The sequence below is a fragment of the Gorilla gorilla genome, chromosome 10, assembly GCF_029281585.2.
Source record: "Gorilla gorilla gorilla isolate KB3781 chromosome 10, NHGRI_mGorGor1-v2.1_pri, whole genome shotgun sequence".
Classification (NCBI taxonomy): domain Eukaryota; kingdom Metazoa; phylum Chordata; class Mammalia; order Primates; family Hominidae; genus Gorilla; species Gorilla gorilla.
In genome coordinates, this window is record NC_073234.2 from 45108455 (window position 1) to 45123413 (window position 14959).

At 52.6% G+C, this 14959-nt stretch overlaps 1 protein-coding gene across 3 annotated transcripts in view; it reads left to right on the plus strand.

The window, feature by feature from the left end:
* Positions 1–14959, plus strand: part of ANKRD52 (ankyrin repeat domain 52) — a 21048-nt gene continuing 6089 nt past the window's right edge. Inside the window, exons 1-27 of one of the 3 annotated variants that reach the window (XM_055359372.2) lie at positions 1–178; positions 510–593; positions 1060–1138; positions 1336–1406; positions 2440–2640; positions 3480–3567; positions 3712–3854; positions 4153–4365; positions 4632–4710; positions 5030–5144; positions 5346–5428; positions 5535–5652; positions 5862–5930; positions 6117–6257; positions 6337–6417; positions 9561–9672; positions 9865–9936; positions 10206–10407; positions 10656–10743; positions 10820–10937; positions 12791–13010; positions 13197–13284; positions 13395–13478; positions 13587–13732; positions 13949–14031; positions 14251–14333; positions 14508–14599. In XM_055359372.2, the coding sequence (XP_055215347.1) occupies positions 152–178; positions 510–593; positions 1060–1138; positions 1336–1406; positions 2440–2640; positions 3480–3567; positions 3712–3854; positions 4153–4365; positions 4632–4710; positions 5030–5144; positions 5346–5428; positions 5535–5652; positions 5862–5930; positions 6117–6257; positions 6337–6417; positions 9561–9672; positions 9865–9936; positions 10206–10407; positions 10656–10743; positions 10820–10937; positions 12791–13010; positions 13197–13284; positions 13395–13478; positions 13587–13732; positions 13949–14031; positions 14251–14333; positions 14508–14599 (2980 nt within the window). In that variant the 5' untranslated portion in view covers positions 1–151. The other 2 variants (XM_031000597.3, XM_063693890.1) reach the window with 2 other exon arrangements.

Genomic DNA, 14959 nt, shown 5'->3' on the forward strand with positions numbered 1-14959 from the left:
TGCGGCCTCCAACTCGCCCGCCCCCCGGTAGGCGGGGCCGCGCTCTCCCTGCAGCCGCCGCCGCAGCCGCCGCCTGGGCCGCTCCGTGTCCCCGCTGGAGCCGCCGCCGCCGCCGCCGGGAGCTCGATGCGGACGGAGCCCGGGCCGAGCCATGGGGATCCTCAGCATCACGGACCAGGTCAGCCCTCCTGCCCTTTCCCGCTTCCTCCTTCCAGGGCTCGGCGCTGCCGTCACGCGAGCCCGGGGATGTGCGGCCTAGGCTGGGCCTGAGCCCGGGGCTCCCGCAGCTCCCGCCCCGCCCCATGCCGCGCTCCCCTCAACCAAGCCGGTGTCCTTGGGGACCTGGCAACCGGCGGAGGCACCGCGGGAGCCCGCTCCAGCCAGAATCCCTAGAGTGGAGACCCTCCACGGACGCCCCCCACTCAAACCTAGGTGCTCCCCCACCCCCACCCCCACACCGGTTTCGCTCCGGCTCCAGCCCGCTCTCAGAATGCCGGTTCTCTCTGCAGCCGCCCCTGGTCCAGGCCATCTTTAGCCGAGATGTGGAGGAAGTGCGTTCCCTACTCTCGCAGAAGGAGAACATCAATGTGCTGGTGAGTTGGGAGCAGGGAGGATGGCGAGACCGGAATCCTGGCTCCCGTGTTCTGGACCCCTCCCCACCGGTGGGGCGGCTCCGTGTCTCCTCTGCTCAGATGAGGCCGCAGTTCTTTCCATCCTGGAGTGAAAGCCTACTCTGCATTTGGGGATGGAGAGCAGGTCAGGCTTGAAGCCCAGATCACTTGGGCTGTGAATGCCCAGGAACGTTGTTCTCTTCTCAACCTCCGGAGTCTGCAGCGCCCCCACCCCTCCGGGAAAAAGGAGCCGGCTTCTCAGCCCATTGGCCCTGACTCCACCCTCCCTAGGTGCTTGCCTTTGACTCCCAGTACCGGGACTTAGGACGCTGCAGAAACTATGGGAAGAGGTTGTGGGGAAGGGCCTGGAGCTCTGAGGCTTGGGCTGGGGTCCTTGATAGCCCCCTTACCCCGCGCCCATAGTCCCTGCTCTTTTTTGCCTTCCCAGGACCAAGAGAGGCGAACTCCATTGCATGCTGCTGCCTACGTAGGCGATGTCCCCATCCTCCAGTTGCTACTGATGTCAGGTGAAAGTGGGGAGCTGGAAGGTGTGGCACATAGGGAGCGAAGGGAGGGGAGGAGTCTTTTTTGATATTCAAGGATTGCTCTCCCGGGCTTGGTCCAGGCGAGGCTCCAGCTCCATTCAGATTTCCTGGCCTGATTACTGGCTTCCTTCATACCTCCTCCCCACCTTCCATCAAAATAGGAAATTATATCCCCACAGGTGCTAATGTCAATGCTAAGGACACACTGTGGCTGACCCCTCTTCATCGTGCTGCTGCCTCCCGAAACGAGGTATGCACCCCCACCTTCTTTTACCCTTTCAAAAAGGATAAGTTGCTTAAAGGTGGAGGTTAAGGGTTAAGGAGCCTCAGTCCTCAGCCCTACAAGCTGTTCTACCCCAGGTAGTGAGGAGATCAAATCTTGGCCCCTTCCTCCTACCCCTAGAACTGGCCGGTAAGGGGGCTGAGTGCTGCCAGCTGATGTGACTCAGGAAGAGCTTAACACTGGGCTGGCAGACTGCGGGGGCCCTGCTGCCAGGCCTGAGTGACTCATCCCTCCCTGGGGGGCCACCTTGAGTCTGATCCCCCTCTGGGCACTGAGATTTCTTTTCCTTGTGATGGAGGATGGGTATAGTAATCTGTTGCATCCTTGGTCCTCAAGCAGCTTGAAAGTTGACAGCACAGGGGCCAAACATATTTCATCAGCTGGGTCCTTTATCCTATTCCCATCAGCCCTGAAGACAGGGAAAGGGGGACCTCCTCCTCAGTTCATCAGTTCCCTGGCTGCAGCCACCAGGGGGAGGGGCCGAGGCCAGTGGGAATGAGGTGGGTGGTGGTTAGGAGGGGCATTTTAGCTCGGGTTTTGCAAAGGAACCAGTATCTGTTTGCTTATTGAGATACTGAAAATAATTTTGGTGCCTATGAGAAGGCTAAAGAGGGTGTTCAGGGCAAGATGTAGCAAGAGCATTTAGTTTTCCTAGAAGTAGTGGGGGGTTGGGATGTGTGGATCTCCACGTGTGGATTTGTTTGGGAATGGATGTATGTGTGAGTGAAGATTTTCAGGGTCTAAGTTGGCGAGTCAGGTGGCTTGAAGAAGAGCAAAGGGTCCTTGTTTTAATCAGCAAGGTAAGGAAGAGCTTAAGTTCTAAGAAGATCCAGAAGATGGAAAGTAGGTATTCAGAGGCTAGGTATGTTGGAAAAATGAGAAGAGACTCTGTGCTGGGGAAAACAGGGCTGTAGATGCTATGCTGACCTATTCCTCCTTCCATTTCCTGTTGTTTTACCTCCTGCTCCCACTCTCTCTTTTGTCCCCTGCCCCTCAACAGAAGGTGCTGGGGCTGCTGCTGGCACATTCAGCAGATGTGAATGCCCGGGACAAGCTGTGGCAGACACCACTGCATGTGGCTGCTGCCAACCGGGCCACCAAGTGTGCTGAGGCTCTGGCACCCCTGTTGAGCAGCCTCAACGTGGCTGACAGGAGCGGGCGCAGTGCTCTGCACCATGCAGTGCATAGTGGGCATCTTGAGGTGAGGACTGTTCCCATCCAGGCCCAGCTGGGGCTTTCCCTTTTCTTACCTTCCTACTCACGTTTCCCTGCTTCTGGGCCCTCAAGCCTGAAGGAGAAGCAGCCCGGATGGTTATATAAACACTTAAGCTGAAGCACTAAATGAATGGTCAGACTAGATTAAAATTCTTAACTTGGACTTCAGGAGGTTGATAAAACCTTGGATTTTGCGTGGAAAATATTTGCATACACGCCTTTCTGAAGAGAGTCCATGTCTTTCAGCACATTTGCAAAGACTTACAAGAGTTTAAGAACCGGCCGGGCACAGCAGCTCACGCCTGTAATCCCAGCACTTTGGGAGGCTAAGGCGGGTGGATCATGAGATCAGGAGATCGAGATCATCCTGGCTAACATGGTGAAACCCCGTCTCTACTAAAAATACAAAAAATTAGCCGGGCGTGGTGGCGGCCGCCTGTAGTCCCAGCTACTCGGGAGGCTGAGGCAGGAGAATGGCGTGAACCCGGGAGGCGGAGCTCGCAATGAGCCAAAATCATGCCACTGAACTCCAGCCTGGGTAACAGAGCGAGACTCTGTCTCAAACAAAAAAAAAAAAAAAAAAAGAGTTTAAGAACCACCAGATCACCTGAAGAGACTCCCTTGTTTCCCTTAAAGTTCCAAATCTCTCCAGTATCTCCTCCTTAGTGCCTGCTTCTGCTGTTCCCTCGAGTCCTCCAGGTTGTTTTGCTCATGGAAAAAGGCATTAGGCTGCCTCAGCCTTTTCAGGAGATGAGGCCTCTGCTCTTAGGTAGGTTGAGGGCACGAATCTGGCTCTGAACAGGTGTCTTTCATATCCTGATACAGACGGTGAACCTGCTCCTCAACAAGGGAGCCAGCCTGAATGTCTGTGACAAAAAGGAGCGGCAGCCTCTGCATTGGGCAGCTTTTCTAGGTGAGAGAGAATACACGGGAAAATCAGAAATTTGACATTTAGGATTCCTAGGGCAGGGATGTGGGGTTGCAGCCTTTGAAGAGAGGAGTGTAGGGCCTTAGAGTTTACCTTCTACTTCCTTTAGAGTGTCTTCTCTTTTCTCAGGGCACTTGGAGGTCCTAAAACTGCTGGTGGCACGGGGAGCAGACCTCGGCTGCAAGGACCGCAAGGGCTATGGGCTGCTCCATACAGCTGCTGCCAGTGGCCAGATTGAAGTGGTGAAGTACCTGCTTCGGATGGGAGCAGAGGTCAGGGCTTTGAGCTCTGGGGTTGGGAACTATGGGCAGCAAGTAGGAGATTATAGTCTGTTACGGAGATATGAGGTATTGGGATGTTGGTATAGTTTTGGGAAGTTGGAAGGACGTGGTAGAGAGGGTCTGAATAATGCTTACCTTAGCCATAGTGCCCTTAGTACCTTAGTACCTTGGGTCATAAACCCGAGAGGAAATGAGGCAGTCGTTGGATTTCTGGGATCTGTAGGCTACATGTGCTGGCTTCTACTTTGTTTAAACTGATACCACCTTACTCTCACCCCTGAATATCCAGATCGATGAGCCCAACGCTTTTGGAAACACAGCTTTGCACATCGCCTGCTACCTGGGCCAGGATGCTGTGGCTATTGAGCTGGTGAATGCCGGAGCCAATGTCAACCAGCCGAATGACAAGGGCTTCACGCCACTGCATGTGGCTGCAGTCTCCACCAATGGCGCTCTCTGCTTGGAGCTACTGGTTAATAATGGGGCTGACGTCAACTACCAGGTGCCTGAAGGGATAAGGCTTAGACCAGTGGGGAGCGAAACTTGGATCTAGGGGTCCTGACTGTATCTGGATAGCTCTCTTGGGGAATTATCCACTTGCTTCCTAGGGTAATCAGACCTTGCCAGGGACTCAGGAAAGAGTGGGCTAAGAAGGTGCCATATGACCCTTTTGTCCTTAGAGATATGTCCTTGGAAGGGAGGTAGGGCATTCTCTGTGCTTTGCACTGGAAAAAAAAACAAAAACAAAAACCCACCATGTTTCCACAGAGCAAAGAAGGGAAAAGTCCTCTGCACATGGCTGCAATCCATGGCCGTTTCACACGCTCCCAGATCCTCATCCAGAATGGTATGGACCTGGGAGACTTTGTGCTCTCATCCCCTCCTCCCCCAAGGAACTCATTTCTAGAATCTAGGGAGGTTCCTAACTTCCTTCTCCTGCCCTCTTCCAGTAGGATAGGCCCTTGGAACTCTGACCAAGGGACCTGTGGAAATGGCCCTGCTCTGCCCTGCCCAGTCTCCTAAGGCCTAGAAACAGGATAAAACACGTAGAATCCTGGGCCTGGCACCTGATGCATACATAGTAGGCACTCAAATCGTGGCTAGCTCGCAAAAGTGGTCTTAAGCCTGAGGTCTGCCTGAGCTTGTGTGTGTGCATCCCCTCACAGGCAGCGAGATTGATTGTGCCGACAAATTTGGGAACACGCCACTGCATGTGGCTGCTCGCTATGGACACGAGCTGCTCATCAGCACCCTCATGACCAATGGCGCAGATACCGCCCGGTGAGTCAGGGCCCCGACTCCACTTCTGGGCTGCCCAGATCTGCACAGACTGCTCACATCAACCATGGAGGCACAGATAAGCTTGCCAAAGGGCACCTTGGAGAACCTCCTACCCTGACTCTAGGGTGGTGGTAGGTCACAGAAGAGGTCTTACTTGGTCCCTCCTTGACCCAAGGACTGAGTCCCTCAACTTCTCTCTAGGCGTGGCATCCATGACATGTTCCCCCTGCACTTAGCTGTTCTCTTTGGATTCTCTGACTGTTGTCGTAAGCTTCTTTCCTCAGGTATGTGCTGATGGGCTGGGGATTGGCAGGTGTATAGGAGAGCAAAGGCCTTTCCCTCCCTGCTGAACACTCTCAGATGTGACCTGTGGCTGTTCTGTGCCTCCAGGTCAGTTGTACAGCATTGTGTCTTCACTCAGCAATGAGCATGTGCTTTCAGCTGGGTTTGACATCAATACACCTGACAACCTTGGCCGTACCTGTCTTCATGCTGCTGCTTCCGGAGGGTGAGTTCTCTTTCTCTCTCCCATGCTTTGAGCAGGGAGCTGGGCAAAGGTCTGGGCCCCTCATTCTTGCCTGTCCAGATCTATTCCCCCTCTCACAATGAAAGCAGTCACAGAAGAAAGGGCTTGCTAGTTCCATCCTTCCTTAGCCCCACTCTGGGCCTGTGGCTTCCCTTTGAGGCTGTAACTCTCTTAACACATCTTTCTTTTAGGAATGTTGAATGTCTTAATTTGCTGTTGAGCAGTGGAGCTGACTTGAGGAGGAGGGACAAATTTGGCAGGTATGCTAATATGCAGGGGTAAACATAGGGAATATCTGATTAGAGAAACAAATGGTAGAGGGAGGAAGGGTTGAGATTGGAGAGTTAAATAAGGAGAATGTTACAAAGCAGCATTTGGCTGCACATCTGATTGCATTCGTATCTGTCTCTGATTCTCTTCCCCACCCTCCTTCACTTCTTCCCCAGGACCCCACTGCACTATGCAGCTGCTAACGGTAGCTACCAGTGTGCAGTAACATTGGTGACTGCTGGGGCAGGTGTCAACGAGGCCGACTGTAAAGGCTGCTCTCCCCTCCATTACGCTGCCGCTTCCGACACTTACAGGAGGTGAGGCTACCAGTCTGGTCCTTCTCAGCCCCATTCACCTCCTTGAGCCTGGCCCTAACTTTCTCTCTCTCTTCCCCAGAGCGGAACCCCATACACCTTCCAGCCATGATGCCGAAGAGGACGAGCCACTGAAGGAGTCCCGCAGGAAGGAGGCCTTCTTGTGAGTAGCAGAGAGGGCCCCTGGGATGTGCTTTCCCCAACCCATGCAAGCTCTGGCCCTACTGTCCTCCTACCTAATCTGAACCTCTACCCTATACTGCTGCTGTCCTGCCGGTCAGCCAGCAGTGTGTCTTGAGCCCTCTGGGTGTAGTCCATAGTGGGCAAAGACAAAAGTATGAGATTGAAGCTCAGGAGCTTCAGGGGGAAAAAAAAAAACCCCAAAGTATGAGACATAGTTCCTTCCCTAAAGGAATGGATTTTTTTTTTTTTTTTTTTTTTTGGAGACAGAGTCTCATTCTGTTGCCCAGGCTGGAATGCAGTGGTGTGATCTCAGCTCACCGTGCCCGGCTGGTCTTCTTGAGAGGATTAGAAAAGCTAAATGTACAAAATAATTTGTTTATTCCGCAAGCATTAATTAAATATTTACTTACTAGGTTCCAAGCACTGTGCTAGATACTAAGGATAAAAGATGAGGCTGGGCGTAGTGGCTCAAGCTTGTAATCCTAGCACTTTGGGAGGCTGAGGTAGGCAGATCACCTGAAGTTAGGAGTTCAAGACCAGCTTGACCAACATGGTGAAACCCCGTCTCTACTAAAAATACAAAAAATTAACCAGGTGTGGTGGCACACGCCTGTAATCCCAGCTACTCAGGAGGCCGAGGCAGAGAATTGCTTGAACCAGGGAGGTGGAGGTTGTAGTGAGCCGAGATCACGCCACTGCACTCCAGCCTGGGCAACCGAACAAGACTCTGTCTCAAAAAAATTAAAATTAAAAATAGGCCGGGTGCGGTGGTTCACGCCTATAATCCCAGCACTTTGGGAGGCAGAGGCAGGCAGATCATCTGAGGTCAAGAGTTCAAGACCAGCCTGGCCAACGTGGTGAAACCCCGTCTCTACTAAAAATATAAAAATTAGCCGGTCATGGTGGCAGGCACCTGTAATCCCAGCTACTCGGGTGGCTGAGGCAGGAGAATCACTTGAACCAGGGAGGTGGAGGTTGCAGTGAGTCAAGATCACGCCAATCCACTCCAACCTGGGCGACAGAGTGAGACTCTGTCTCCAAAAAAACAAATAAATAAATAAAATTAAATAAAAATTTAAAAAGGATGAATTGTCCCAAATTTCTGTCTTTTGAAAGCTAATAATCTATTGGGAAAGATAAATAAAAGGACACTTATGCATACTAATGTAAGATGTTAATGACGGGGAACTAGGTATAGGTTATGTGAGAACTCCCTGTACTATCTTCACAATTTCTCTTTTTCTTTCTTTTTTTTTTTTTAATTAATTTATTTTGTAGGTCAGGGATCTCTCTGTGTTGCCCACACTGGTCTCGAACTCCTGGGCTCAAGCAATCCTCCTACCTTAGACTCCCAAAGTGCTGGGATTACAGATATGAGCCACCACACCTAGCCCACAATTTTTCTATAAATCTAATAATATTCTAAAACAAAAAGTTTATTTTTTGCTGGGCACGGTGGCACATGCATATATTCCCAGTTATTCAGGAGGCAGGTGCAGGTAAGGCAAGAGGACCATGCAAACCCAGGAGTTTGAGGCTGTAGTGCACTATGATCATGTCTATGAATAGCCACTGCACCCCAGCCTGGGCAGCATAGTGAGACCCCGTCTCTAAAAAAAAAAACCCACAAAAATCAGGTAGGCACAGTGACTCATGCCTGTAATTCCAGCACTGAGGTGGGAGGATTGCTTGAGCCCAGGAGTATGAGACCAGCCTGGCTAACACATAATGAGAACTCATCTCTATTTTATTTAATTAAATTAATTAATTAATTCATTAATTAATTTATTTATTTGAGATGGAGTCTTGCTCTGTCACCCAGGCTCTAGTGCAGTTGCGTGATCTCAGCTCACTGCAACCTCTACCTCCGGGGTTCAAGCGATTCTCCTGCCTCTTCCTCCTGAGTAGCTGGGATTACAGGTGCCTACCACCATGCCCAGCTAATTGTTTTTTTGAAGACCAAGTCTCACTCTGTTGCCCAGGCTGGAGTGCAGTGGCATGAACTTGGCTCACTGCAACCTCCACCTCCTGGGTTCAAGCAATTCTGCCTCAGCCTCCTGAGTAGCTGGGACTACTGGTGCATGCTGCCACGCCTGGCTAATTTTTTGTATTTTAGTACAGACGGGGTTTCACCATGTTGCCCAGGCTGGTCTTGAACTCCTGAGCTCAGGCGATCCACCTGCCTTGGCCTCCCAAAGTGCTAGGATTGCAGGCGTGAGCCACCACGCCCAGCCTAATTTTTGTATTTTTAGTAGAGACAGGGTTTCTCCATGTTGGCGAGGCTGGCCACGAACTCCTGACTGCGGGTGATCTGCCCACCTCAGCCTCCCAAAGTGCTGGAATTACAGATGTGAGCAACCGAGCCAGGTCCCTGTCTCCATTTAAAATAAGTAAATTAAATAATTTTTTTTTTAAGATTTATTTTTTTAAAAAGGACACTAAAATCCAAGAGGCTCAGCTATTACCTTCAGCAAGTTACTTCTCTATGCCTCAATTTCATCACCCACAGTAAGGATAAAAATAGTATCTACTTCATGGGATCTTTATGAGGATTAAATTATTTAATATACATGAAGTACTTAGAACTGTGCTTGACAGTAAGTGCTACTTTATTATTATTACTACTACAACTACTACTAAGGTATGAGAAGACTGCCAAGGGAGCACAGAGGAAGAGGCATCTTCCCCAGGGAAGGCTGGGAAAGGCCCCACAGAGGAGAGAAGCTGGGACTGAGTTTGAGATGAACAGGACTTATTCGGGTGGGCTGGGAGGAGAAAGCATCCTAGGGCAGGGGTTGACGTGCCTGGAGGTGGGGAAAGCATGTTGGTCAGGAGAAGGCTGATAACTGAACATCATGCTCTAGGTTCTCTAGGAGAGCATTCAGAGGATAAAGGAGGGCATTGAAGCCAGAGGGGTTCAGGGCAGACCTTGAGAAGGTAAAGTGGGTCTGGAGCTGGCATTGAAGAATGGGTAGGATTTAGAGAACCTACCGAGAGCTGAAGACGGGTGGCGGCCAGGTAGGCCTGGAGGGGTTCCCTTGGTCCTCTCCTCTGGCCCTCCCAGAACTGTGCCCTCCTGGGCTGGGCCTGTCCCTGTCTCACAGTCTACCCCCGGCTCCCCAGCTGTCTGGAGTTCTTACTGGATAACGGTGCAGACCCCTCCCTGCGGGACAGGCAGGGCTACACAGCTGTGCACTATGCAGCCGCCTATGGCAACAGACAGAACCTCGAACTGGTATGTGTTGGGGCCCGGCCTACAGGAGGGGAGGCAGGGGCAGGGCACAGGGTTTGTGGATTCCAAAACTAAGGGTTCAATCAAATGTGGTCTTTAGATCCAGAGGCTTAGTGGGGATTACTGCGAGTCGGGGACTGGGGTACTATCTTGGGAGTTCCAGAGTCTCAGCACCTACTTTCCTGTCCTTTGCAGCTCTTAGAAATGTCCTTTAACTGCCTGGAGGATGTGGAGAGCACCATTCCAGTCAGCCCTTTGCACTTAGCTGTGAGTCCCACGTCTTTTTCTGTTGCCTTCCTTGTCCTACCTGTTCCCAGGCCCTAACAAAGGTGCCAGCACTTGTGAAGTTATCCTTCCTTCTGCCTTTTTGTGGGAGAGGGGATAAGCACAGTGCAGGGTAGGAAGCCTTAAGGGGCCCAAGGAGCTTGTCAAGGACTAAGACCTTGAGCTTCCCAGGGACCCCAAGAGCAGAGAAGGGGAAGGGAGGAGCAGGGAAGGTCCCGAGCTGTGTGCACTGGTTGCCTGCACCTTGCCAGGCCTACAACGGTCACTGTGAAGCCTTGAAGACGCTGGCGGAGACGCTGGTGAATCTGGACGTAAGGGACCACAAGGGCCGGACCGCACTCTTCCTGGCCACGGAGCGCGGCTCTACTGAGTGTGTGGAGGTGCTTACAGCCCACGGCGCCTCTGCCCTCATCAAGGAGCGCAAGCGCAAGTGGACGCCCCTGCACGCTGCTGGTTAGTGCCCACTTTAGGCTGCTGCCCTACCCTTGCCATGCCAGATCCCTCCTGGATGGGAATGGGGCTGGAAAGTGGAGTGGGGTGAGGAGAATGGAGACTTCAAGCCCTGATTCATAGCTTCCTATCCTCAGAGATTTCTCCCTGGCCCAGGTCTTTCTGTAACATTGACCCCAAGTCCTTTAGGCTTGACCTTGCCTCCCTTCTTCCTCCTGGCCCTGCCCTGACACGGGGTCCCTTTCCCCTAGCTGCCTCTGGCCACACTGACTCCCTGCACTTGCTGATCGACAGTGGGGAACGAGCTGACATCACAGATGTCATGGATGCCTATGGACAGTGAGTGTGGGCCAGGGTGGGGTGCAGGTTTTCCAGTCCTTGCGGGATCCTCACTCCTCCTCCTGCCCTTCTGTAGGACCCCACTGATGCTGGCCATCATGAATGGCCATGTGGACTGTGTACATCTGCTGCTAGAGAAAGGATCCACAGCTGATGCTGCTGACCTCCGGGGCCGCACTGCCCTCCACCGCGGGGTGAGTGAGCTTCTGGGGGGATTGTTTGCACATGGGCCTCAGTGTGGGAGCATGGGACTCACCAGCAGTAGGGAATTCAATTGTCTAGGAGGCAAGCTAGGATTTTGTGCCGTCTTTTTTCTTTTTCTTTTTTTTTTTTTTTTGAGACAGGGTCTCACTCCCATTGCCCAGGTTAGAGTGCAGTGACACTATCACAGCTCACTGCAGCCTTGACTTCCTGGGCTCAGGTGATTCTCACATCTCAGCCTCCTAAGTAGCTGAAACTATAGGCACATGCCATCATGGCCAGCTAATTTTTGTATTTTTTGTAGATATGGGGGTCTTACCATCTTGCCCAAGCTGGTCTTGAACTCCTGGGTTCAAGTGATCCCCCCACCTTGGCCTCCCAAAGTGCTGGGATTACAGGCACGAGCCACCAGACCCACGCTGTGCCCAGGATCTTATTGAGCTTTGTGCTTGCTCCAGGATGAGTCCCTGACGTCCCCAGCTGATTTCCCTGATATCTGTGCTTTGTTTATTATTAATTATTATTATTATTATTTTGAGATAGAGTCTCGCTCTGTCGCCCAGGCTGGAGTGCAGTGGCGTGATCTCGGCTCACTGCAACCTCCGCCTCCTGGGTTCAAGCGATTCTCCTGCCTCAGCCTCCCGAGTAGCTGGGATTACAGGCGTCTGCCACCACGCCTGGCTAATTTTTGTATTTTTAGTAGAGACAGGGTTTCACTGTGTTAGCCAGGGTAGTCTCAATCTCCTGATGATGAGATCCACCCACCTTGGCCTCCCAAAGGGTTGGGATTACAGGCGTGAGCCACTGTGCCTGGCCAATATCTGCTTTGTAATCACGTACAACTGAGTGCTCACCACCCAGACTCTACCTGGGATACCCTGCTGGCCCCAACCCATCGCATAATGTCGCCACAACCTAGATCCTCTTCCGTGACCACCTGTCCTAAGCTGCCTCCTCCTCACATAAGATTTTTTGATCCCTTAGTCTCCTTCTCTCCATTTAGTCTTTCCAGTATTAACTCCAGAGCTCCAGTATTAACTCTTAGTATCCTGATTGTCTGCTGGCATAGAGAGAGTCAAGGAGGGAGATGTGGGTCCCTAATACTTAGAATTGTTGTTGTAAAGGGCCGGGCATGGTGGCTCACGTCTGTAATCCCAGCACTTTGGAAGGCCAAGGCAGGCAGATCACCTGAAGTCAGGAGTTTGAGACCAGCCTGGCCAACATGGTGAAACTTCGCCTCTACTAAAAATACAAAAATTAATTGGGCGTGGTGGTGCATGCCTATAATCCCAGCTACTTGGGAGGCTGAGACAGGAGAATTGCTGGAACCTGGGAGGCAGAGGTTGCAGTGAGCCAAGATCGCACCATTGCACTCCAGCCTGGGTGACAGAGTGAGACTCCGTCTCAAAAAAAAACAAGAATTATTGTTGTAAAGACAAGGATTGAGGCCAGTGGCTCATGCCTGTAATCCCAGCACTTTGGGAGGCCGAGGCAGGCGGATCACGAGGTGAGGAGATCAAGACCATCCTGGCTAACATGGTGAAACCCTGTCTCTACTAAAAATACAAAAAAATTAGCCGGGCATGGTGGCACCTGCCTGTAATCCCAGCTACTTGGGAGGCTGAGGCAGGAGAATCGCTTGAACCGGGGAGGCAGAGGTTGCAGTGAGCCGAGATTACGCCACTGCACTCCAGCCTGGGCGACAGAGCAAGACTCCGACTCCAAAAAAAAAAAAAAAAAAGACAAGGATTGGAGCCCTGCAAGTGGTTCTTACTCCTGAGCCAGCAACAGGCTAGTGGAAAAGGAGGAGCTTTTCATCCCCCTCACACCCCCATGTTACTCACAGGCAGTGACTGGCTGTGAGGACTGCCTGGCTGCCCTGCTGGACCACGACGCATTTGTGCTGTGCCGAGACTTTAAGGGCCGCACACCCATTCACCTGGCCTCAGCCTGTGGCCACACTGCAGTACTGCGGACCCTGCTGCAGGCTGCCCTTTCCACAGATCCCCTGGATGCCGGGGTGGATTACAGCGGATACTCACCCATGCACTGGGCCTCCTACACTGGTACTAGACTGGGGCCTCCACAGGCACAGGAGTGTGTGTTGGAGTGTGTGTAGAGGAGGACAGGTGGGTTGTTGGGGGGGACCTGGGTTGATCTGAATCTGGAAGTGGAATGGAGTGTCAAGACACAGGACAGACAGGGAACCTTGCCGTTTTTCTCCATCACTACTCTTCCTTCCTCGTGCCCAGGACATGAAGATTGTCTGGAGTTGTTACTTGAACACAGCCCGTTTTCATACTTGGAAGGAAACCCCTTCACTCCTTTGCACTGTGCAGTGTAAGTCCCTTTTGCTGCATCAGCCCTTCTCGCGAGGGCCCATGACTTGAGCTTAGGACAGGTAGTCTACTTCCCTTGTCCTTCCTGATGACCCCTCTTCCCTCTTCTAGGATTAATAACCAAGACAGCACCACAGAGATGCTGCTGGGAGCTCTGGGTGCCAAGATTGTGAACAGCCGAGATGCCAAAGGACGGTGAGTGATGGAAGACTTGGGAAGAATCCCAGTTGCCTCTGGCTTCCCCTTTCTGCTTGGGCAGTATACTCTTCCCTATTTTAATCTACCCTGATCCCTGCCTTACAGGACCCCCCTTCACGCCGCTGCCTTCGCGGACAATGTCTCTGGGCTCCGGATGCTGCTGCAGCATCAAGCCGAGGTGAACGCCACTGACCACACTGGCCGCACTGCGCTCATGACGGCGGCTGAGAACGGGCAGACCGCTGCTGTGGGTGTGTAGGGGCCACTTGTGGAAGGGAGGAGCTCCCCTGGGGCATTTGCAGGATGGGTCAGCCCTGCCTGTGGAGGCTAGCTGGGGCTGGGGTTCAGAAAGCAGGAGGGTTGTCTTTGGATATCTCGCCATCTGCAGACGGGATGCAAAGTGGAGAGCCAGGATGGCTGCTGCTCTGGTGGGAGGGGTCAGTCCCTCTATCACATTTCTCTTGTAGAATTTCTGCTGTATCGAGGGAAGGCAGACCTTACTGTGTTGGATGAGAACAAGAACACGGCCCTCCACTTGGCTTGTAGCAAGGTACTTACCTGAAGTGATTGGGGGACTGCATAAGGGGCAGAGCTTGATGAAGAGAGGTAGGTCTCGGTTGCAGAGGGTACTGGGGCAGAAGTGAGGATTGTCCAGCCTATCCGACTGGTTGGGCAGCTATTTGTCCTCCTGTTACTCTCCCCAACTCCTGCCCTGCACCCTGCCACATTTCTACTTCACAAGTCTCCACTCTCTGTTCCCCTCCCTCAGGGCCATGAGAAATGTGCCCTCATTATCCTGGCAGAAACCCAAGACCTTGGCCTTATCAATGCTACCAACAGTGCGCTGCAGATGTGAGTGCCTGGGGAAGGGGGCTCCTGGCTGGGGGAGGCCAGTGGGTGATGAAAGAGTGGCCGCTGTTTAGAGGCTCTCTGGAGCCCATTGTATTTGTTCAGCACCCTTGCCACCCTGTCTGGAGGTGGAAGGGCAGCTTAGCATCAAGCTCCTTCTTTTTCCTTTTTTCCAAGGCCACTCCACATTGCTGCCCGGAATGGTCTAGCTTCTGTGGTACAGGCCCTGCTGAGTCGTGGGGCCACAGTGCTGGCTGTGGATGAAGAAGGTGGGTGGGGTCTGGGGCCCCATGCCTGTCTTGGGTTTGGGGTCAGGGACATTCTTCAGGAGGTGACTTCTTAATCTTGCTATACATGGGATTTTCTTCCCAAGGGAACTCTTCAGAGAAGGGAGCCCACACCAGTACTCTGGAGTCTCAGAGGGGAGCCTGCAGGGTCAGGAGGACTCCACACCCTAGGCTTTGACTCCCATGCCCGCCCTTTAACCCGTACTTAGAGAATCTGCCTGTCAGCCTTCCTGGGCCCTCGTCACCCTTGGATTCTGCCGCTGCTGGGTACCTGCCTGCCTTGGCTCCCTCCACAGAGAAGAGACTTCAGGGCTTGGGGGAGGCTAGCTAGGATACAGGACT